At 36.2% G+C, this 24,695-nt stretch overlaps 1 protein-coding gene and 1 non-coding gene across 17 annotated transcripts in view; one reads left to right on the forward strand and one right to left on the reverse strand.

The window, feature by feature from the left end:
• Epb41l2 (erythrocyte membrane protein band 4.1 like 2) overlaps positions 1 to 24,695 on the forward strand; it is a 193,969-nt gene that overhangs the window by 74,603 nt on the left and 94,671 nt on the right. For 14 of the 16 annotated variants that reach the window (XM_047557364.1, XM_047557363.1, XM_047557370.1 and 11 more), the window contains exons 2-3: positions 14,441 to 14,925; positions 15,779 to 15,979. In XM_047557364.1, the coding sequence (XP_047413320.1) occupies positions 14,455 to 14,925; positions 15,779 to 15,979 (672 nt within the window). In that variant the 5' untranslated portion in view covers positions 14,441 to 14,454. Of the gene's footprint in view, positions 1 to 356; positions 482 to 14,440; positions 14,926 to 15,778; positions 15,980 to 24,695 lie in introns of those variants that run through there. The other 2 variants (XM_047557365.1, XM_047557369.1) reach the window with 2 other exon arrangements.
• On the reverse strand, positions 10,644 to 10,749 carry LOC124989871 (U6 spliceosomal RNA). The gene has a single exon (XR_007109680.1). It is a non-coding gene; the product is annotated as a U6 spliceosomal RNA (small nuclear RNA).

The raw sequence follows: 24,695 nt of genomic DNA on the forward strand, positions 1-24,695 counted from the left end.
ATAAATGAAGGTGATTTGACTATACAATGAGTACATATGCTTTTGGTGTCTGTGGGGAGGATTAAAATGATAAAATAAAAACAAAATAGAGTGGCAGAGACCCAAAGCAAAGCAAAAATATTAACACAATAACTGAGAAGAAAATTCCTTGTAAAAGAATTTTAAAAATTATAATTACAGAATTATAGTTTTGTCATTAAGCCTTTTTGTTGAAGGACTCTTCATTTAATGGCTAGAACAGGCAGCCTGGAAGCTGATTTTTTTTTTCTTTGACCCATGTGAATTTTCTAGCTGAGGAATGAAGCAACTTGGAACCAAGCTGGGCTTTTCTACTGAGCATGCCTTTCTCCAGCAGGGTCTGACTTGGGTGGGGCCAGTTTTGCTCATTAAGCTTTTGGACGCCGGATTTCCATCAGCTTTCCACAATCTTCCAATGACAGAGAACGGCAGACCACAGGGGCTTGATGTTCTTGAAAGCTGCGTATGTATTTCAAGTGGGAGAATTTTAGAACATTTCTTTTATAGCTGTTGGGTTTTGTGGTACATCCATGTTTCTGCTTGGGAAGGAAGTTTGCTATTGAGAGCTTGATCGAATAACCAGGGGTCTGAAAATTTAGAAAATAACTAATGTAGAGAGTAGGTGAAATCTGGGTATGTCCACTGTTTGGCAATAGAATATGTTCTATTTGAATGAAGTGCTATGGGGGAAAATAATTTTTAGTGACCAGAGTTTAGTTTTAGACCACTTGTTTGTGTTTTTTAGATGTATTGAATTTTTGCAAGTTATCTTTAACATAATACTCTTTCCCCATAGATTTGGTCTGTGAGAGTAATGAAGCTAGTTGATATATGTTCCTGTCTTGCTGTTTCACAGTTATTTCAGTGTTGTGATGTGATAAACTATATGGAATTTATTATTATCTAAAGTGCCATGAAACCTGTTTCAAGTTAATAGTATGCAGTTTTTTTAAGCATGTTAAAGGACAAACTTTAATGAATTTATTTTTACCCTAACTCCTTTAAAAGAGGATGAACTATAGCTATCTGAGATTTAAATTCACAATTTTTAGCATCTGAAGATTAGTTGCATTAGCAGTCACCATGAACTGTATGTTGTTCTGATGTTGTCATACCCTAGGTAAATACTGTTTTAATAAGATAGGTATCAGCATCTTTTATTACTGAATATCTAATCTGTTGTCACATTGGAGGAATGTGAAAACTCACATGCTGCCCAGATTCTGACATCCAGATTTAGGAAAAAAAATCTTCCTCATGCTCTTTCTTTGCATAAACTTTCTAACAATCTTTCTTAAAAACAAAACAAAACAAAAAAGAAACAAACAAAAATCCTCCCCCCCAAACCCTTAGTTTTGGTGCTACTTTCTAGCAAAACAAAAGCAGTACCATCTTACCGAGCCATATCTGCCATTCCTTTTTTATTGGTGGCAGTGCAGCAAAGGCCACTGAAGTAACTGTAGTCTTTTTGGTGGGGGAGGTCGTGGGGGGTGCACGTGTGTACTCGAGGAAGTTTTCCATTTATTGTCCCAATCAACTGGCGACTGGTGTTGGGAAAGAAAAAAGGTCGAGGTGATGCTGATGATCTGCTAGTCCTCCCCTGCCCCTACCATCTTTGTAGTGTTGTGTACTGATGACATATTGCTGATGCAGAGTTTAACATTATAGCAAGATCACAAAGCAAGTTAAGTTGGAAAGGCAAACTTTACACTTTTGACATTAGTTTGGTTTGAATTTTTTTATCCTCTTTGAAGATGGAATGCCTGGCATTATTTCAGTGGGATCCTCTACCAGATCACTTCTGCAAATATTAAACTTCAAGAATTTTACCTCAAGGATGCATTTAGCTGAAGTAAATACATGTTGTAGCTTCTTCCACCTCACAGTAGTTATTTGAAGCTTCACTAAGTACACTAACTTGGCGCTAAACTTTTGGTCTTAGGGTAGAAATACTTTAAAAAAACAAAAAAAGTTTTGTGGCATTCCAAATGGCATGTCTAATTACATTTAGTTACAGTTTTCCCCGCCTGGAGAAAGTTGCTCTGATTGTGGCAGGCTTGGATGGTACATAATTCTAACATCCTATGACACCTTCTAATTATGGACTTAACAGTGAACTAGAGTCAACATTTGGCATTTACCTCAACTAGAAAGATCATTCAATTTAGTTTTATTTTTTAGAATATATACTCTACATTGACATAACTCTTCAGTAGTGCTATCAATATTTAAAATAGCAGAAGAGCTGATGGTCAAAATTTTATGACTGAATTATGTTTTTTTGACAGGGTTTAGGTATTTATGTCTGTCCACTGTAGCATTCCAAAGCTTATAGAGAGGAGGATTTGAGAGTATGAGATCAGGGTAGGCTCCAGCTTGGTGGACTTGTCATAGTGTGGGGGTTGATTGACTTTGACAAGCTTTGTCTTATGACCTATTAAAATGCAGTGTCTGCAGCCTCTGTATTTATCCTGTGCAGTTAACCTTGGTGGATTTATCGTTAGCTTATTTGGGAATAGTCTCCTGAACAACTGCTGTTAGTTTGTAACTGCAGAATATTTACCTAGAAATGTACTAGAATTGTTTTAAGATTATCACTTTTTACTAAGTGGTTATGAGTTTTATGATGGGTGGGGGTCTTATGTATAGTGCAGATGGTATGAGCTCAGAAAACCTGCACTCCCTACAGTCTGTTATGATTAAGGGAGATATTCCGTGTTGGCACTGAACACTTTGTTTGATCCTGCTTATGATGTCACTGGAAGAAACTGCTCATTAGTGTATTTTTCTTTTCTATAGAGCATTATATGATGGGGGTCCAAATAAAGGCTCTTCAAGTATTTCTTTTTTTAATCACAAAATGTATTTATTGAGAAAGCCATTGGATGCATGACATTGCATTAGGAACATGAAGTTATTCATCTCACAAATGGGAGTGTAGTAGGAGATGTGGGACAAGGAAGAGGTGTGGACAGGAAACATGATGACATGTTTGTGTTTGTTAGGCCAGTTCGTTCCTGCTTTTCCCTAGGAAACTGCTAAAAGGAATTGGGGGTTATTTGTGTGTGACCAACTTACACTCTTTCTAAGACTCTTTCCATTCCATTTAATCTTCCCTTTTGAAAAATGTCCTTAACTTTCAGAAAACTATTTCCATGTTCTCTGTTCCTACTCCCCCAGCAGATAATAGGAATAATCTTTTTAACCCACCTGCATATCTGCATATTGTTAGAGGAAGATACTTTTTGTTTCAACAGCGCACTGAAGTCCAAAGGACAAAATAAAAAGATTTTCTCAGGAATTCCTGTGTATTTTTTTCAAATGAGCAGTTGATAGCACTTCTATAAAAACGATGCCACCTAAAAGTTTAGATGTTGAGCTTATACTACTTAAAAGAGCAGTCGGTATGGGGTTTGGGGTGGGTATGTGAAGTTAATGATTGGAGGCTAGCAGAAATTAGTTTTTTGAGGATATGGCACCAACCTTAAACTTGGTATGCAAGGAAATGGATTTTGTTTTAAGTACTCTTAATATTGCTGCTGAGCTGGAATACACTGGAAGTCTTCTGGGCTCCTACTGTTCACTCATGTGACTAGAACTGTAGGATGGGGCAAGGTGACACTGTTGCTTGTGGAAGGAAGTCACTTGGCACTTGGATTGTCTCCAAGGAAGCAGGCCAGGCAGCTGGTTTCACTTAATGTATGCATATAGTTCTCCTAATAAAGTACTTTACTTTGGTTAACAAAATTTTGTCACCTCAGCTAACCAGTGCCACTCATCATTCCTCTTAATAACTGTTACTCTTCTATGTTCTTCTCTAGCTTTTTAACACAAACATCGGCACATGTGTGTATTCACATATTTATACCTCCCACTTACTTTGTTTGCAACCTAAAAGGCAGCATATCATATGTACTACCTGAGTTTGGCTTTTTGTACTCAACAGTGTACTCTGATTTTGTTTTCATTCCTGGGGTGGAAACCTTCCTCATTTTTTTCTTCATAGCTACATAGTATTGTGTTGTATAATGGCTGCTATTAATGTCAGTTGATCCTTTGCTGTTAAAATGTTGTAACGAATCACCTTATATGTAATTATTTTACTTATGTGCAAATATAAGCATAGGATTATTAGCTTAAAGTATGTACACATTTGGAATTTTGATAGTTGTTGGTAAATTATTTTCCATGGATATACTGTACAGAGTACCAGGATATTCTTTTCAGCAGCAACAGTATAGGAATACCCTGCTCTGACAATCTTGCTTAGCGATTACATGATTAATCTTCTGCTGAATTTTTTGTTTAATTTTTTTTACTATGAGTGCAGTGTGCATTTTCTCATATTTCTGTCCCTGATATATATTTCTTTTGTGGTAATTCTGTGCTCATCCCTGCCCCCTCAATCAGTCTAGCCAATTGAAAAATGAAATTTGTTTTGGATTTTTGATATTGAGTTAGTTTATAACTAGTATCGTTTTGTTTTTTTATTTAGGTTCTTTGATTTCAACTAGAGAGCAAATATGTCTGTACTAAATACAATTGAGAATGAGAATTGGTGCTCTTTAAAAAGCATGTTGTCTATTTAATCAACATGCCCAATGAAGGACAATTGTCTGCTTTCCTGAAGAGTTGACAGTGGTAATTTTTGAGAAAACAGACTGTTTTTCAAACTAATAGTAATTTATGAATCTAAATTACTAAAATTTGCCAGTGACAAGTTGTTTGATTACATATTAATGCTACCCTTGCTACCTGTATTCCCCACTAGAATGAGAATAGAATTCTTTCATCTGTATTATATCTGTTGCTTATGCTATGAAAGTGTTCAAATATTTGCTTGAAAGGAGGAAGTAAGATTCTGACCCTACCCACATCCTGATGGTTAATAAAATTTATGGGGGTTTGGGATAACTCAGAATATGTTACTAATGATTATAAAGCCCTAAGTTGTGATAATAACTTATTGATTTCACTTTTTAAATAAATGAGTAACCATTCCACATAATGTTAGGTGCTGGTTATACAGTAGTGAAGTCATTTTTGCATTGGTGACAGTACTACATAAGGTCTTTGGAACTATACAGTCTTGGTTTGAATCCTGGCTTTTCCATTTCTTGATTGTATGACTTTGGGTAAGTTGTTTGTCCTTTGACCTTCTTCATCTGTAACCTGGAAATAAATTTTAATTTCTACCTTAAAGGATTAGGAAGATTAAAGAAATTGCTTCATGCAGAGCTTCTTGAGCAGTGCTCAATGAATGACTGATTATTTTTTTTGTATTTTTATTATTAGTATTAGTGAGAAAATGGATATAGTTCCCTTTTCACAGAATTTCTATCTGATGGCAGTGCCTCACCATTTATTATCACTTTATTATGTGCCACCCACTTTATGTATAGCTTCTAAATTAATCCATAAAGCCAAACAATGAGTACATATTATATCCTTGTGTTGCTTATGTGGAAACTGAAATTAAGCAACACTCAGTAACTTGTCCATGGTTACATAGCTAATAAGAGGCTGAACCAGAGTTCTAATCTCGTTCTATTAACTTCATTTGATCTCCAGATCACCATGCTATTGTATACAAATGTTAGATAACTTTCACAGAAAGAAGGTAGTTACACCTCTGGCCATTTCACAAAATTGGAATTCCATCTGAGAGAGGGAATTTGCACAAATCCAGTTCACTTGATGCAGAACCAGCAGGGTTCAGGAAGTCTCCAATGCCTCTGTTATTTTGGGCTGCCTGTTGCCCATCAGTCCAGTATTATAAAGGTTATATGCGTTATGATTATGAGAATAATGGTCTGGCATTGGGGATTCTTAATGGTTTATGCACAGCCTTTGGTTGCAAACTCTCACTTCAGGAAAGGATATCTGTTTCTGGGATGGCTCCATTTGCTTGTGGACAGGGCTTTTTCTGGCACAGATTCTCTCTCTCTCCCCCTCCCCCTCCACCTCCCCCCTCTCTCTCCATAAAGAATGCATTTTGATTCATTGTACACAAATGGAGGACAACTGTTAATTTCTCTGGTTGTACACGATGTAGAGTCACACAATTTGTGTAATCATACGTGTACATGGGGTAATGATGTTTGTCTCATTCCACCATCTTTCCTCCCCCTGCCTCTTCCCCTCCCCTCATTTCCCTCTATACAATACAGCATTCCTCCATTCTTCCCTTGCCCACTCAGCAGGACTTTTCTTTTTAACAATAAGATTGTCAGCATTTATCTTGATTATTATTGGAATTGGACATTATTAAAAGATTATACCCTAATTTCCATGTACCTCTTTATTTAATATATGAAGAAAGGAAATTTTATACTTGGAACTCTAATAAGATTTTGTGTTTGTTTCATTCTTATTCAGAGTCTTAAAGAATTAATGATTTATCTCACTAATATTATCTTGGTTAGTATGTTTTAAAAAAATTGAGCATCTGCGCAAAAATAGAAAGACCAATAGAGTAGAGGAAAGGAATGGAGAGGGAGGGAGGATAGGGGGGCAGGAAGAAGAACCAGAGAAGAAATCTACCAAGTTATGCTATGTCTATATATGAACATAACCACAATGAATCATGTGTGTGTATAATTATAATGCACCAATTAAAATAACAATAACAATAATAGGGAGATCACTAGAGTAGAGCAAGCAGATCTGGGGAGGGGAAAGGAAGGTACTGGGGAATGAGATTGATCAAATTATATTATGTGTATGTATGAATATGGCATAATTAATCCTACTGTTATGTATAATTATAGTGCACCGATAAAAAAATTCTGGGAAAAAACTGAGCATCTGAAAAAAATCAGAAAAATTTCAACAACCATGATTTTTAGGTATGAAAGTTATAAAACTCATTGGGAAGTAATAATTACGTGAGATCTATATGTACTCCCAATCTCTTTCTCTTTTTTAAATTATTTATTTTATTTTTTACAGACTGCATTTTGATTCATTGTACACAAATGGGGTACATCTTTTTGTTTCTATAGTTGTACATGATGTAGATTCATACCATTAGTGTAATCATACATGTACATAGGGTAATGATGTCTGTCTTATTCTACGATTTTTCATACCCCCCCATTTCCTTCTACATAATTTAAAGTTCCTCTATTCTTCTCTTATTCCCCCCCCCCCCCCCACCATTATATATCATCATCCACTTAATCAGGGAAAACATTCAGCCTTTGTTTTTTGGGAGATTGGCTTATTTCACTTAGCATGGTGTTCTCCAATTCCATTCATTTATCTACAAATGCCATAATATTATTCTTCTTCAACTATAGGGCTGAATAATATTCTGTTGTGTATATATACCACAGTTTATCCATTCCTCCGTTGAAGGGCATCTAGGTTGATTCCACAATCTAGCTATTGTGAATTGCGTTGCTATGAACATTGATGTGACTGTGTTACTGTAGTATGCTAATTTTAAGTCCTTTGGGTATAAACCAAGGAGTGGGATAACTGGGTCAAAAGGTGGGTGCATTCCAAGTTTTCTGAGGATTCTCCACACTGCTTTCCAGAGTGGCTGCACCAATTTGCAACTCCACCAACAATGTAAAAGTGTGCCTTTTCCCCTACATTCACGCCGACATCTATTATTGTTTGTGTTTTTGATAATAGCCGTTCTAATTGGAGTAAGATGAAATCTTAGTGTTGTCTTAATTGGCATTTCTCTAATTACTAGGGATATTGAACACTTAATATTTATTAATTGCCTGTATGTCTTCTTCTGTAAAGTATCTGTCCATTTCCTTGGCCCATTTATTGATTGGGTTCTTTGTATTTTTGGCGTAGTTTTGTTCTTTATAAATTTTGGAGGTAAGTGCTCTATCTGAAGTGTGTGTGGTAAAGATTTTCTCCCACTCTGTAGGCTCTCTCTTCACGTTCTTGATTGTATCCTTTCCTGAGAAAAACTTTAGTTTGTGTACTCCCAGTCTCTTAAAGTTTATTTTCTAATGCTTTCTTCAGACTATGTGAAACCATTAAGATGATTTTGGCTGCAAGTAACAAACCTTTGACTCAGCTTTTTCAACTACAGGGGTATGTTATTTCACATCCCAGAAGCTCTGAAATAGGACCAGACTCCCTGTGGCACGGTCAGAGGATGGCCTCTGTGACTCTTGCCAGGGTTTTCTATTGTGTATTATTGTGTCCTCGGGTTTTCTCCTTCCATGGATTCAAGCTAGCAGCAGCTTTTCTAGAAGTTTTGTGCACAATTTTCAGAGGCAGCAAAGGGGCTCTTTTTAGAGGGAGAAGTTCTTTTCCAGAAATCCACCAACAGACCTTCTGCATGGTTTTTTTTTTCAAGGAAAGGGAGATTCCAGAGTTGCCCGGGACCAACAGAAGTTACCCTTGTGGCCCATCCTGGAGCCAGCCTCTGCTGCTCACATGTAGGAAAGGCAGTAAAGCTGAACAAAATTTGGGTTCTGTTTAAAAGGAGAAAGGGCAGAGGAAATGAAACCCGAGCCTGCTTAGACTTGAACTAGCAAATGGTTGAAGTTCATGATCTTTTGGATGTGGAGACTTAGTTTAAACCAGATGTTACTTTACATCTTTATAGAAAAAGTCTTTCTTATAGGACCTTTATTTTCCTTAAAAAATAAAGAATATTATTTAATATGTTGTAACTAGGGTAGGCAGACTTAGATTATTTAAATAATAGCACTTGTTTACCTTCATGATATAGTTAATATAAATAGGCAAATAGTTTCTTTGGAATTTTCTTAATACTTAATAGAATAGAGAGTATAGTGTTTTCTAGACCTTCTGATGCTTAAGAATAATACAAGGGAAAGGACTTACTCGAAGTCTGTAATTCCTCTCCCTCCCTTTTTTAGTGCTAGGGATTGAACCAGGGCTTCACGCATGCTTGCCAGACACTTTACCCTGAGCTATATCCTCAGCCTTTGCAGTCTGACGTGTTTCGTCATTAAGTCTCCTCTGGATATTTTTTTCTCCTTTTCTTCCCTTCTCCACTCTCTCCTTTTCCTTTCCCCACCTCTCCTTTTAAATATTGCATATATTCCTGTTATGTTTGGGTTGCTGTATTCATTTTTTAATTTTCCCTCACATTTGATGCTTTAATGGAAGATAATGGGGTGATAAAAGAATCTTCCCTTTGGCTATAGACCCTTTGGGAAGATTTATTTAAGCAAGTGATTGTGGGTATCATCAACAAGATGCTGTAACACATCCTCTAACCAGCCTAAGAATAGCAGATGGAAAACTAGTTTTGTCAGTTTTTGAATTAAAAATGTCTACACGTTACCAATATTGTTAAAATCTATGATAGTTTGCTATTTATTGCACCATTTTGCTTCTGTCTTTTAAAAAAATATTTTGTTTTAGTTGTAGGTGGACACGGAATCTTTATTTTATTTTTATGTGTTGCTGAGAATTGAACCCAGGTCCTCATGCACGCGAGGCAAGTTCTCTACCACTGAGCCACAACCCTAGCCCCTGTCTTTCTTAAAGTTGCAACAAAAACCTTCCTTCATCCTCTAACCACTGTTTTTAAAGTACGGAAAAATATACTTTCCCATTTTATAAGTCCTGGGTCCTTAAATAATAAGTGGAGTTCTCTTGGAGGATATTGAAGGCCTCATTACTTGTGATATCAGCCGAGGCCGAGCCTCTGAAGTGGCAGCCCACCCTTCCTTTCTCTGGTATTATATGAACCGGAAGGGCTTGCAGAGTAGACCAGATTCTCTCAAGGTGTAAAGGAGACATGTGAACTGAAGATCCTCTTAAAGTTCTGTGTGAGTGTGTCTATTTAACTTTGTTTGCTTTAGTATTCTGATTAAGGATGAGTGGTTTAAGCAGTGTCATGTTATATGGCAGTAGTTTAGGCTAGTGATGCCAGAGCACCTTGGAATTTATCTGCTTTTATTAAATGTGAGAAAGTAAAGGATGATTTGCTGTAATACAGGTCCTCACCTAGAGCAGTACTGATCCCCTGTTGGTGATGGGTTTCTGCTTGGGTGCATGGTAAATGGTGCATGATTTTTCTCACGGAGCTGTCAGGATAACAGCATTTTTTATCAACCCAGATGGAGCATGCCAACCTGGTAATTGTGACAAAACCACATGGTTGTCTAATGGGCTGACTGTTCACAGCAGTGTTCTTTTTGGTTGATGAAAAGTAGGAAGGTCTTTATTTAGTATGTTATATAACTATACTGATAGTGGATTTGGGGTAATTGTGATTAAAGATTAGTGCAGTGAGTTGCTATGGTTTGGGAAACCTTAGTTCTGGTTTTGGCTTTGCCCATCTAACTTTGTTATATTAGGCAGATTTCAGTTCTGAGTCTGATAAAATCAAATGAGGATATTAAACTAGATAATTTAATAATACTTGTTCAATAATTATTAGTCACCTTTTTTGGTGCCCGTGTAGATACTGGAACATAACAGTAAGTAAAAGAAAGCTCCCAGCCCTCTTGGGGCTTTCATTTTGGTGGCACTGCCTGCTTTCCATTGCAGGAGTTTCCATATTCCTGTGTGTAGAATTTAAAGGCATATCCACGTCTGTAATATTGAGAGTTGTAGGCACGATAATTATGGTGGGTGGGTGTTTTATAATCAATCCCTGTTGTCTTCCTTTTCTAAATATGGAATGCTTCCTGAATTTGCATGTCATCCATGCACAGGGGCCATGCTAATCTTCTCTGTATCATTCCAATTTTAGTATAATACTTTGCTGCTGAAGTGAACACAGTATTACCAAGTTTTCTTAATTGTAGTAATTTGTTCAAGAAATCATTTCATCAATAGGAAGGTAGTCTTTGGTTTTGAGCTCCATTGAGCTCTTGAAATTACTGTAGGACTATGCTTATTTACATATAGTTATACCTACCCTTACTATTGAGTAAGTAAATTAATTAGCCATTTCTGTTTTTTATCTTATTGCTTCCATTTGGATGGGCAATGCTGTTCAGCTCTGTTTCTTAAAACTTAAAATTGTGAATACAGTGGTACTGATGAAGACAGCTCGGTGAGACACAACTGTGTGGTTCATCTGTGTTCTTTCTCTCTGTATGGGTGCTCTGCCTTCAATTTTTGGTCATCAGTTTGGTTGTGATCACATGACTAACTTTCACATGATTTTCTCTGCGGTTATAAATTTCTTATGGGGGGATAGGGCTACTTATAGTAAATCACAGAATGTGTTCATGTTCTTCTGTAGTCATTTTAACAAACTGGCATGAATCTTTTCTGAGGACTAGACTAGGGTCTCTGTGATTAATTAAATCATTCATGCATTAATGGGATTGGGATTGCATTATGAAGTATGCGTGAGGAGATGTGTACCTAGCTGTGCAGTTATTCATGGACCTTGGATACATCACTTATTTTCTGGTTATCATTTACAAAGTGGAGTTAATACCTATTTTGTAAGATGTTTTGAGTAGCAGAAATTATATGCATGGTGTCCGACACATTAAGCTGTGAATGGTAGCACCTATGATTGAAGTATTTAGAACCTAATAGTGGAAACTTTGGTTTTATGTTTTATTGCCTCTAAAATTTTTCGCTGAAATTCAACTGTTTTTGATTAATCCCCAGATACTTTCTCACCACCAGAGTAAGTAAAGAGGTGCCAGTTTATCTTGGTTAGTGTAGACAAGGGTGGGACATTTTTGTTTTAATTTTACCAGGGCATTTTTTCAGTTCTCAGAATTTAATTGAAGAGTACATGCTGGAAATCAACTTTGGTCATTTCATGACTAATGCAAATAATATTTTCCTTTTAAGTGATGTGTGGAAAATGACATGTTAAAGAAGGGAAAAAGGTTTTCTGTGCAGTATGGAGCCAGTTTGTGTCCTTTGGTTCTGTTAGAAGACATGCTTTTGAATTTTAAATGTCTAAGAATGGGAAGTAACATCGGGTATGTGGGTATGATAGTTAACTGTTCCCTCTTTTATAGCACTATCCTCAAGGACATTATTGTTCTTGATCTTCCTGCCTCAGTATATATTTCTTTTGACCCTTTTGTCATTTCCTCACCTGTGGAACTTCTAGAAGTTTTTTTGTTTCAGTCTTTACTTTATAACCATGTGGGACTGTCTGAAATAAGAATCTGATAACATTAGTCTTCTGATTAAAGTACTTGTGTGACTTCTTAGTGCCTCTAAAATAACTTCTAGAACCTCCAAACCTCAAGATTTGTCCATGTGGTAGCATGTATCAGTGCTTCATTCTTTTTTAAAACATTCTACTGTATGGACATGCCACATTTTATCTTTTCTAATCAGTTGATAGGTCTTGATAAGTAAGACTATTTTGAATTTTCATGTACAAACAGTTGTTTTCTTTTAGGAATATGCCTAGCAGTAGAATTTGCTGGGTGATATGGTAAATCTGTATTTAATTTTTTTGAAAATTGCCAAACTGTTTTCTCAAGTAGTTGTACCATTTTATGTTCTTATCACTAATGGTGTGAATTCCAGATGTTCCATATCCTCATCAACACTTTCTACTATATGTCTTTTTAATTAGTTGTCCTAGTGAATTTGAGGAGTGTTTCACAATTGTTTTGCTTTATACTTCTCTAATGACTAAAAATGTTGAACATCATTTCATGTGCTTAGTGGCCTTTTGCATATCCTTTCTGGAGAAATGTCTCTTCAAAACCTTTTACCCATTTTAAAAATTGGTTTTATATCTTCATTCTTGAGTTGTAAAAATTACACACACACACACATACACACATATATGTATATGTATATATGTATATATATAAATTCTGGATAGTAGAATATTATCATTATTAGATGTGATTTTCAGAAGATGTGAGTAATACTTCAGGAACAAATACAGCAGTGATACATGCTGCATTGTTGATGAACTGTGAAAACATGCCAAGTGAAACTGGCATGTCTCACGTGATTCCATTTATTTGCAGCATTCAGAATAGGCAAATCCATGCAGAATGGAGGGAGGAGTGGAGAGTGACTACCAAAGGGTCCAGGACTTCTTTTTGGAATGATGAAAATGTTCTGTAATTGGTAGCAGTGGTTGTACAATCAGTGAATATACTCAGAATCACTAATTGTGTACTTTAAAAGGATAACTTTTATGGTATATGAATTATATCTCAAATTTGCTTTAAAACAAGTGTGCTTTAGTTTTTTGTTTTTTGTTTTATTTTGCTTTCCAAAGTTGTACCACTTAGGAAGACAGCAGTGACATTAACTATTGACTAGGGTGCCAGGACGTTGAGTACTTGCATCATTACCAAGAGAGGAGAGGAGTGTGATTTGCCCTCCTGTGGGCCCTGTCTATTCTCCTTTTTTTCTGGTGGTATCACTGCACTTGAAAAGACCCTCTTTGCTTGTGTAATATTTAGTCACATGGTTATTTTTAGATTTAATTTTAACTTTTCTTTTCATTAGATGTGATAGGATCAATCATTAGATTGTTTTTGACCCCATATTATCTTTATTTCATTTGGATTAGGGCCTTCCAATATTTTTCTTACATTTGGATTAGGGCCTTCAGATATTTTTCTTAAAATCAAATACACAAAGACAAATGTGTTTGAGGTTGGGTCTGATAAGGTGGGAGTTTTGATTATAGTTGCAGTACCTTTCCCAGATACGCTTTTGTATTGGACTAGTGATGATGGATTGTAGGATTTAATATTAAAACTTAAAACAGTACCTTTTTGTTTCAGCTTTAATTTTCTTACTATCAAGCCCCCAGCATTTAAAATGTTTTTGTAATACCTAGCATTTTTTTGTAGGTTTTGGTTTTAATATATGAAAATGCAGTGAAATGTGTCTCAGTACTTCCTAGCATTGTTGACAATATTTTCATGTTAAAGTGTAAAGGCTACCAAATAAACAGAAGTAGTTTTTCTTAAAAATTGAATTTATTGAGGTCAGTTATTGTTTATAAGTAGGTGAAACCAAATACAAGTAATCACTTTCCTTTTATTTTCCCCATTATGGGGCACTTTACCACTAGCTATATCTCCAGTTACATTCTCTCTCTCTTTTTTTTTTAATTTTAATTTTTATCTTGAACCAGAGTCTCAAGCTGAGAGGCTGGCCTCGAACTTGTGGTCCTCCTGCTTTCAGAGTAGCTGGGATTATAGCATGAGCCACTGTGCCTGGCAATCAGTCTTTCTTAAGTCTTGGTCTTTTTAAGTTCTAATTGTTTAGAATTAGTGCTATTGTGATGCTAGTTTTGGTTCTGTGATTCTTTTAGAGAATTCTAAAAGTAAGAAAGCAGTCTCCATTTTCTCTTGTGCTTATGAACCATTTTTCCTGTGCTCTCTCCATTTCATTTGTCATTCTTCTTCCCACCCTGCTTTATTTAACCTTTCCTTTCCCCTGCCACAGGCTAAAATTGGGAGACTTCATAAAATAATATTGTTTGACTTTTGTTTTGTTACAGTATAAGCTGTGACCATGACTACTGAAGTTGGCTCCGCATCTGAAGTGAAGAAGGACTCTGACCAGTTGGGAGCAGATGCGACCAAGGAGAAAGCTAAAGTAGTAGCAGAAAATCAGCAGAATCAGTCGCCTGAACCAGAGGAGGAAAAAGGTTCCCAGCCACAACCTCCTGCTGAAAGCCAAAGTAGTCCACGCCGCCAGAAGAGAGAGAAGGATCCATCAGAGAGCAGGGGTATTTCTCGATTCATACCCCCATGGCTCAAGAAACAGAAGTCCTATAACTTGGTAGTGGCCAAAGATGGAGGAGATAAAAAAGAGCCTACTGAAGCTGTTGTGGAAGAACAGATTTTAGATAAAGAGGATTCCCTCCCAGAAGAAGAGAGACAGGCCAAAGGAGATGCTGAAGAAACTGCTCAGAGTAAATACCAGGAGGTTAAGGTGGAAGTCAAGGAAGGAAAACCTTCAGTGAGTAATGCTGAGATCCAGGTATTTGTGAGAGCAAGTGATTGGGGATGAGGACCTAAGCACTTAAGGAAAAAGGTCCGTTTGTTTGGAATTATTTCCAGTTTTCTTACATTATGATACTGTGTGGGCTCAATGTATTTGGAATATAGTCCTTTAAAAAAAATTTCCAAAATAATAAAACCAAGCAAAACCAAACCAAAACAAAACAAAAAAAAAAAAAAACAAACCACCACTGTACAGACTGTTAAAAGGTTCCTGCAGGTTCCTGTTAAAGTTACGCCGAATACTCTGAGACTCCTGCTACCTCTTCTTTTAAACAGTATTCTCTTTATTTTTGTTTTTAAATTTATTTAAGTATTCAGTGGGCAGTAAGTAGTAGATAGTGTGTATACATTTTAGTTGCCTAATGAAGTCTAGGTTTTGCTGTGGTATGAGATTTTAATTGGAAATTCTATTATTTCCATGGTATTTAAATTGTACTTCCTAGGATGTACTTTCTTTTACTCATTTAATATCAAAGTGAGCAACTTGACAAAATGAGAAAATTGGCAGTAGAAGGAGGATGAGGGGAAATCTCCCTTTTAGAATAATTTTCAAGTCTTTTAAAATCTTAGGCTTATGATAGTTTTAATACTGATTGCAACTCTTAAAGATTTTCCTTTTAAATTGGCTTGGTGGCATGTGCCTATAAGTGCAGGTAGTTGAGAGATTGAGGCAGGAAGATTGCTTGAGCCCAGGAGTTTGGGGCCATTCTGGGCAACAATAGCAAGAGCCCATCTGAGGGGGGAGAAAAAGAAAAAGATTTTCTTTTAATATGTTGTCTTCTACAAGTTGGTTAACTTCAGCATGTACTTAATTTTTATTTTCTTGACAGCCTACTGAGGAAGTAAGGAAGGAGAGAGAAGAGGTGAAGGAAATACAGGAAGATGAAGTAGTAGCCCAGAGGGAGACCAAGGAAGTGCAAACTAATGAACTGAAAGCAGAGAAGGCCTCTCAGAAAGCCACCAAGAAGACCAAAACTGTCCAGTGTAAAGTGACCCTCCTAGATGGCACTGAATACAGCTGTGACCTGGAGGTGAGACAGAGATGAGTAGTGAGCTATCTTGATGTGTGGAATGAAATGCATATAGTTTGCCCTTTTTGTGGCATGGTACAATGAGTATATTTTTGTGTTTTGCCAACGAACTATATGCCAGTATGGTGCAATTTTATATTTAAAAACAACATAGAAGAGGATCATCATTTCCATTACAAACATTATTTCTTTTTTTCTTTTCCTTTTTGAAGGGATGGTATAGGGGACTAGGGATTGAACCCAGGAGTACTGAGCCATGTCCCTACTCCCTTTATTTTTATATTTTTTATTTTGAGATGGGTCTTGCTGAGTTGTCCCTGTCCTCACTGAGTTGCTGAGGCTGGCCCTGAACTTGTAATTCTCCTACCTCAGCCTCCCAAGCCATTGGGATTACAGACATGCACTGCTGTGCCCAGCTCAAATAGTATTTCTTGACCCTTAGGATAAGTGGGGACGTTGTCCTGCCATTGTGCAGTCACTGGTCATATGTAGTGGTTTATGTCTGTTCTGAATGGGCATTAAGTGTTTTGAATATTACTTCTGGCTGTAAAATGTTTTACTTAAGGAGAAATGATAGTTATACGTTGGTCTTTCAGAATAATGAAATTTTGGCAGTAAACTTTTATCATGAGAAAGAGACTGATTTAAAATCTACTTTATATTTAGTTGCATTTAGTTAAAAACACCCATGATTTACAAAGCAGGTAATTCATTATTACTGATGCTGACAGAGGCCAGTGTAATCTTTTAAAGCACCCAGGACCTTATAATTTTATGCCAGTTAGAGAATTTGTTGCTTTTCACAATTAAATTTATAGTATACATTATATACTCTTAATAGTTAATTTTTTTTTTTTTTTTTTTTTGTGGTGCTGGGGATCAAACCCAGGGCCTTGTGCTTGCAAGGAGAGCACTCTACCAACTGAGCTATCTCTCCAGCCCCACTAATAGTTAATGTTTAAGAATCTGTGTGAAGTACTTTGAATGGATTATCTCATTTAATATTTGTAAGAACAATATAAAGTGTTTATTATTATTCCAGCATTACAGTGGGAAATGTTAAGCTTCAAGAAAGAAGTTAAATAACTTGGCCAAAGTTTTGCAGCTAGTTGGTGATGGAGCAGGCACCTGACCTTGGCAGGTTGGTTGTAGAGCTCATGAACCTGGCTGCAGAACTGCACAGTGGGATCTATCTATCATTCTAAGTTAAAATATAAACTAGTTTTTTGTTTAGTCTTGTATTCAGTATTAAAACATTTTCCCCAATTCCTTGCATTCTTATTTAAAACAGAAGTTATCTTTAAAAACAGTGCAAGTATTCACTATTAATCAAACAAGAATTTATCATATATTTGAATGTGTATTGTATTGCAAGATGTTGAAGGTATAGAGATGAATAGTTTGGAGTCCTTGCTTTGTGTTAGCTATCTAAAGCTTTATTTTCTTCATTTTAGGTATAACGGTACTGGTATTTCAAGTTGAAGAAAAAGAGTAGCAAAGGAGGATTAAAAATGCCTGTAATCCTAGTGATTTGGGAGGCTGAGGCAGGAGGATCAAGAGTTCTAAGCCAGCCTCAGCAACTTAGTGAGGCCCTGAGGACAGGGGATGTAGATTAGTGGTTAAGTGCCCCTGGTTCATTCCCTGGTACTAAACAAAACAAAACAAAATACAACACAACACAACACAACACACAAAACAAAACACAGAAAAGAAAAATCCTTGTTCTTAGTTGTTCTTGCTGCTATAACAAATATCCCAGAATGTGTAATTTATAAAAATAGACATTTATTACTCACAATTCTGGAGGGCTGAAGTGAAAGTCAGGGGGTCAGTAAGTCTGGTGAGGGCTGCTTTTTCCTTCCAGGATGTCACGTTCATGCTGCCTTTCCACATGGTGGAAGGGGTGTTGCTGTGTCCTTCCGTGGAGGAAGGGAAAAGGCAGCTCCCTACAGTCTCTGTTATGAGGGCACTAACACTGTTCATGAGAATTTTATCACCTCCTGAGGGCCTACCTACCTCTTAATACCATCACAATAGTTATGCTTCCGTAGAAATTTTGGAAGGACACATTTAGACCACAGCAATTCTTAAACCTTTCTTTTCTTTTCCTACCCTTCCTAACACTTCCCTCTTATCCTTTCTCAAGACTTGCTTCCTCTCCCAGAGAGGGAAGGAGAAAAGAGACACACTGAATGTGTTTTAGGGTGAGAGACAGTGAAGAAAATATTAGAATTATTTTCTGAATTGACTTAATTATGTAGTATTTGACCAGATGTCTGAGTCTTTCCTCTGAATCTCAGAAATTGGTGTGTAGATGTTTGAGAACCAATTTGTTTGCTGCTTTTTTTTTTTTTTTTTTTTTAAATATTTTTTAGTTGTGGCTGGACACAATACCTTTATTTTGTTTATTTTTATGTGGTGCTGAGGATTGAACCTAGCGCCTCAGTGCTAGACAAGCGCTGAACCACTGAGCCCCAGTTTGCTTCTTTTGTGACCTTGAGTCATGTACTCAATCTCCCTGGGCTTCACTTTTTTTCATCTGTAGAATATGGGATAACTCAGGCAATCTAGACAGCCCCTTTCATTTTTAAAAGTTCTTTATGTCTCTAAACTACAGGATTGACCAATGTACTTAATGTACTTAATGTAGTAATATTAGTCTAATATTAAGTCTAATATTAATCACTATGCCTACTCTCTTCTTTCCCCATCGTGGTTAACATGTGTTTATTAAATGTCTGATTCATTATGGAATGGTTGAAAATAAAGCAAGTTTTTATCTACTTCTGTGATTCTGTTGCTTCTAGGCAATCAACTTGTGTTACCCAAAGCAGACTTGAGATAGTATCCAAGGTTAAAAGGAATAGCTTAGTCCTTTAATTTACCAAAAATTAAATTGAGGAAGCATAGGAATTTATCTTTCTATGAGTATATTAATTTACAGACAGCATCTTTTTATTTAATAGATGATTTTTTAATTTGCCCTTATATGAAAGAACTTTTGAGGACAACATGTTAAGTAAGCTTTGTAGTAGTTGTATTGAGTAAATCTTTTTCTTTGCAAGTACAAAGCAAAATGGAATTTGAGTAGATTTTAGTGATGCTATTCCACAGTAGATTGTACGTACTAGCAGGTCACTTTAATTCTAAGCAGTGATTGTATATCTGAATATATGATATAATTTATTAGTGTCCTAGTAGCTATTATGACAATATAGAAGTTTTAAGTTGTATTCCCTTTTGTACTTAATTTCCCACCTACCTACATTTCCTTTTCACTTCTCTGGTTGCTTAGTATCTTTAGTGAGGGCCTGCTGCTTATTAGAGTGACTCTTCTTTCCTCTTTAGGAGTGGGTCCTGTAGGATAGCCATCATGTGACTGAGTACTCTCATATTTCCCTGTTCCACTACTGACCTTAGATTGGGTGATATGCTGATGTTGCTTATCTGTGTTACTGGAGTTGTACACCGGAAATCTGTGTCTGAGTACAATTTAAGGAAGTATGTTGTGGGAAACTGTAGCTATTAATTTGTGAGCATGCAAGTAAGGCAGAAACAATGTGGGAAATAAATACTTTTAGTTTGGGAAAATAGATTTGTTTTCATCTGTTTGTTAGTAAAGATTCATTTTCTCTCATGGCTTTTCAGATGAGGGTAGTTATTCTATCTTTTCTTTCTATGAGGGTCTAATTTTTAATCAGACCTAGTATGCCCACTGAAGAGGACCTAATTAGCTTTACTTAGGGCACCTACAACAGTAAAGGGAAACTATTAGATATATAACCTTCACAGGAAGTCATGAGGAGACGAAATGGCCTGATTTTTAGGGACCTTATGGAATACAGTGAGCTTCTAGAAGACCTCAAATACCAGTGTGAGAAGATTAAAACTGATCTATAGAGCAAAAAAGGAGTTGAGAGTAATGTAACAGAGGCTTTAAAGTTATTGGCTTATAAGACATAGCAAGGCCAAGGTGCCATTTAGATTTGGAACATACTAAAGTGCTATATAGCTGCAATAATTTTAAGTTTTTTTTTTAAAAATTAACTTTGTTGGGTTGGGGTACATATCAATGGTCTTTATAGATTACAGTTTCATGTGAAATGAGTAAAACATTGGGAAAATTGGACGGTTTCCCATTTGTGTTACCTGTCAGAGCTTTTGACCAACAAGAAAACCCCTTTAAACCATTTAATATAAATGTTTCTATACTAACTGAATACTTAGTATAATTCTTGGAGCTAATTTGTTATAACATCACCTTTGCTTCCCAGATTACTCTTTCTTTATAGACATAATTAATAAATAATATATGATATTTATGTGTTATATGTATTTCTGTGCATTCATTCACATCTCTTTTCTCTCCCATCCCTACTTCTTATTCCTCTTTTTTGTGAGGTGGGGGTCTCACTGTGTTGCCTGGGCTGACCTCCAGCCCCTAAGGTCAAGCAATCCTCTTCTTTAGCCTCCTGAGTAGCTGGAACTCTAGGCGTGTACCTCTGCACCTGGCTTTCTTTCCTGTTTTTTTCTTTAGCTTATTTTGGTACTTGCGATTGATTAAACCCAGGAATGCTTTACCACTGGCTGTATCTTCAGCCCTTTTTACTGTTTATTAATTAATTTATTTTTTGTGATACTGGGAATTGAATCCAGGACCTATGTGTGCTAGGCAAGCCCTCTCATTGAACTAAATTCCCAGCCCTTTATTTATTTATTTTTTTGAGACAGGGTCTCACTAAATTGCTAAGGCTATCCTTGAACTTGGAATCCTTCCACTTCAGTCTCCTGAGTAGCTGGAATTACAGGTATTAAAGCCTGGCTTTTAAGGCTTCCTGTTCAGCATTCTTTCTCCTGTGTACCATCCAAACCTGTTCTTTCTGTTCTTGAACCTCAGATAGATAGACAACTGTAGGACCCCAAACAGCACTGTTTTCAAAAACTAATGGGCATCCTTGAAAGTCTGTGTTCTTTTGAAAAAGTATAGGTTTATATTAAGTGGATAAAAGAATTCCACACTGATTTGCCAAATTCTTAAAAGATGGAAATAATAGATAATCATAAGTATTGGATAACAAATGCATTTTTAGAGAATGATTGTAGTTAAAAAATACTATGGAAATGACTTGACTTTAATGTTATCTTTGGCTTATGGAACAATAAGTCTGTTACCAAATCATGTGGTTTTGACCCAAGGTCTAATCTTGTCTTTGAGTATTTGTTTTAAATCTTTGTATTACATATTTTTTCATTGTTGCCAGTGAAAATTGCAGTTTACATTTTGTACTAACTTTTTAATCTGTTGACAATTTGAATCTCAGATATTTTTGGAGAAAAACTTCTTTTTAAGATTTATGTTTTTTAATGAAGAGTCTTGATTTTCTGTTCTTAGGTTGATTTTATCTCTTTGGTTATTTGAAGGATAAGTGACAGGCTCACAGTTTGATTGTAAAGAATTTTAGGGTGTCTTCTGGATTCTGCATGCTGGCTCTAGGTACTTGGGGATACTGCTACTTGAAGTTGTTTACAACTTAGTGTGTTAAAACAGTAGGGCTCTTTCCTTTAAGGAAAAAAATATAGTAAGATTTAGTTGAAGCCATAGATATTTAAAAAAAAAAATAAAGTCAGCAGATCTATGTTTACTTTTCTTTTGACTCTGTGAATGTCTTGAGGAAGTCACTTCCTGTCTTCATCTATTCTCAGATTGCAAAATAAGAATGAAAATATTTGCTTCCTCTATTTCTAGGATCAAGCTGGTTTTACTGTAGCTAATAAGTCTGCATATATTTCTTAGAGTGGGGAAATAAGCATGAAAGTTCCTAAGCCTTTGGAATCATGAGTGAATGTGCATTCTGAGTTAGAGTTGCTCAGATTTTCCTCTGGCGTCTAAAAGTTGTTCCCACGTGTTGATTTTGTCTGAGAATTGAGAGCATTGTTTTTGCCCACACAGGAATGTCAGAACCATTTTTTCCCCTAAGTTATGAATAAGGCTATCAGAGTGTAGGCTCTCTTCATCAGTGTTCTGGTGATAAAAGTGTTTATCAGAAAGTGGAATGTGCCAAAGTCTTCTTGCCTTCCTTGTGTTTGGTTCTGGTCTCAGAAATCCAATTTGATAGCATTGCTGTCTAGTGTGTTATTATTTATTTATTTGTTCATCTATGTCTATTTTCACTTTCCAAGGTTTGTCTTTCAGATTATAATACTGACCCTTACTAGGTTTAGTAAATAATTTCAATCATCCACATGTAGAAGAAATAGAAATTGTGACACACTACCCATAAAACAGTGGAGATTAATCTGTGACTTGGGAACTGGGAATAATTTAATTTGGATATATTATGTGCAATTTAAAATTCCAAGGACATAGATCCAGAAGGAATGTCTTTACCCACCATCTACCCTTTAGCTTAAAAAAGGATTTAAAAAGGTAATCCTGTCCAGTGACTTAATTTTTACTTAGTTGGAAAAGACTGCCATGCCATATGAGTAATAGAATATTTTAGTTCAGCTTGAAGAAGATAAAGGGCTTATAGTAGCAGAACCTGGAGTTTTAACCAGTTCACATTTTAGATGGGTCCTCTGGGCTTTAGGTATGACCTCAAACCATTATCTGAGCTCTGATACCTCTATCTGATACTTCCCTTAGCAACCAAATTGGTCATCTAGTAAAGTACATCGTGAGTTGTCTGTCCTTTAAAGTTTATGATCATGTAATCTCTGTATTTTGATTTTCCCAGCCACATAATTCCTCTCAGGCTTTCAGTGTCTAACTCAAATCCAACTTTCAGAATGTTTTTTTCTTCCTCTGAACTTGTTTGTGCCATTGGTTTGGTAATTAATCATGTGCTGTCCTGTGAAAGAGTCTCTTGTATTGTTGTATTGAACAGCTGCTAAACTCTTGTATTGTTGTTTGATTTTTATTTTTCTCATGCTTTTATCGTTTCTTCACCTGGATTGCTGTTAGTTCCTTCACAAAAGGAACTTCTTTTTTTCTTCCCATAAAGCACTAACATAGGTCTTTGCCTAAAGCACTTTTCATAAAAAGTAATTTTGATTTATTTCCCTCTACTCTCTTGTGCATTTATGTTTCTTGTCCCTCTTTTCTAAGATACATGACAGGATTGGCTTATTTATGTTCCTAATTTTCCCTCTCCATTCTCTCCAGTTAAAGAAATCATGTATATGTATGTATGTATAACCCACCCTCTCTCCCACGTGGTTGCTACTTCTGCCTGCCATTGTTCTGAGAATTAATTCCAAATTCTTAGAAACAGCAGGTTAACTTCCTGTAGAAATATTTCAAGGTCTTAAGTAAAAGAGAGAGAGAGGGGTGTGGGGAACATATTACATTTCTATGAAAGATTTTGAAGCTTAAGTGTGAGAGCAGAACAGAAATGAATATTTCGTGGTTTTGCCCCTTTAGGAGTTCACAGCCTGGGGGGAATGCAGAATTTCCAAGTTAAGAATTCTTTCACTTAAATTGGAACTGCCTTTGGGTCACATTGCTTGCTGGCTGAATGTAGGCTGGGCTTGAAGAGGAGAATATAAGCAAAACCTTATTCCTTGGCCCTGTTTCTGTAATAATGTCTCCTTTTCTCTTGAGCAAATTGAAGAATGATATGGTTTTCTTTTCTTTTTTTTTTAATTTGAGGGTGGGGTGCTTGCTAGGCAAGTGCTCTAGCATTCTACTACATCCCTAGCTCATGATATGGTCTCATTTCTAAGTAGTCATGAAACACTTTCTCTTTTCTGTCTTTCCTACTTTTGGTTTCAAAATGTAGGGATTATCTTTTCTTGTCCCTGCATCAGTGGTATTTTGAAAGCACTAAACTTGACACTTGAAAGTAACTTCTGAGTAACCATCTTGACATAATTATGAAGACAGTATCCCTTTCTTACTGGCCCTTTCTCACACATTTTGCCAGGCTGCTAACTCCTTGGGAATTTACCACTTAATGTGTTTTTCCTCTATCCAAAGGTCAGTAGAGGAACTGGAACCAGATCTTTGAATTATTTTTCTGTTTTGGAATAAAAAACTACTTTAGGGTTGAGTGTTAGATATGAAAGGGGAAGTCAATTTCAAAATAAATTCTGTACTTTAAAATCTGCTTGGACACATTTTTCTCACCTAAAATATGTAGCCATTAAAAAATTTCAAATCCTTGTCAGGGTTAATCAAATGAAGAGGGATAGTCTAATTACTCTTAATAGAAAATATAAAATATGTTGTTAAACATACTGAATTCATAATAAGTCTGTGGTTTTACTTACACTTTCTTCCCCTCCTATTGTTGACATCTTTTATTCCTGAACAAATTAAAGATGTTACTGACACCGTTTTAATTTTCCAGCTGTCAGAAGTTTTGCCCTGTTATTCTCTTCCCTTTTCTTGCCTCTCCCATTCCCCCATCTAAACTTTCGTCATGAATGGGGCACAGGGATTTGAGAACCTGCCTCTACATGAGTAGTATTTAGTATATCTCGCAAAAGCTGGAACTGGGGTGGCCATTCTGTTCTTTTCCTCCAGTAATTTGGACAGTGGTGGCGGAGTGCTTGTGATAGAGCAGTGGTAGAGTAGAGCATTTGTCTAGTTGTTCAAGGTTATAAGACCCTGGGTTCAATCTCCCTCACTGCAAACACAAAAAGCAAACTTGGAAAAAATTTATCATTAATATATTTATAGCACAATATACTATATATACTATGCACAATATAG

The sequence above is a fragment of the Sciurus carolinensis genome, chromosome 7 (genome assembly GCF_902686445.1).
Source record: "Sciurus carolinensis chromosome 7, mSciCar1.2, whole genome shotgun sequence".
Lineage (NCBI taxonomy): Eukaryota > Metazoa > Chordata > Mammalia > Rodentia > Sciuridae > Sciurus > Sciurus carolinensis.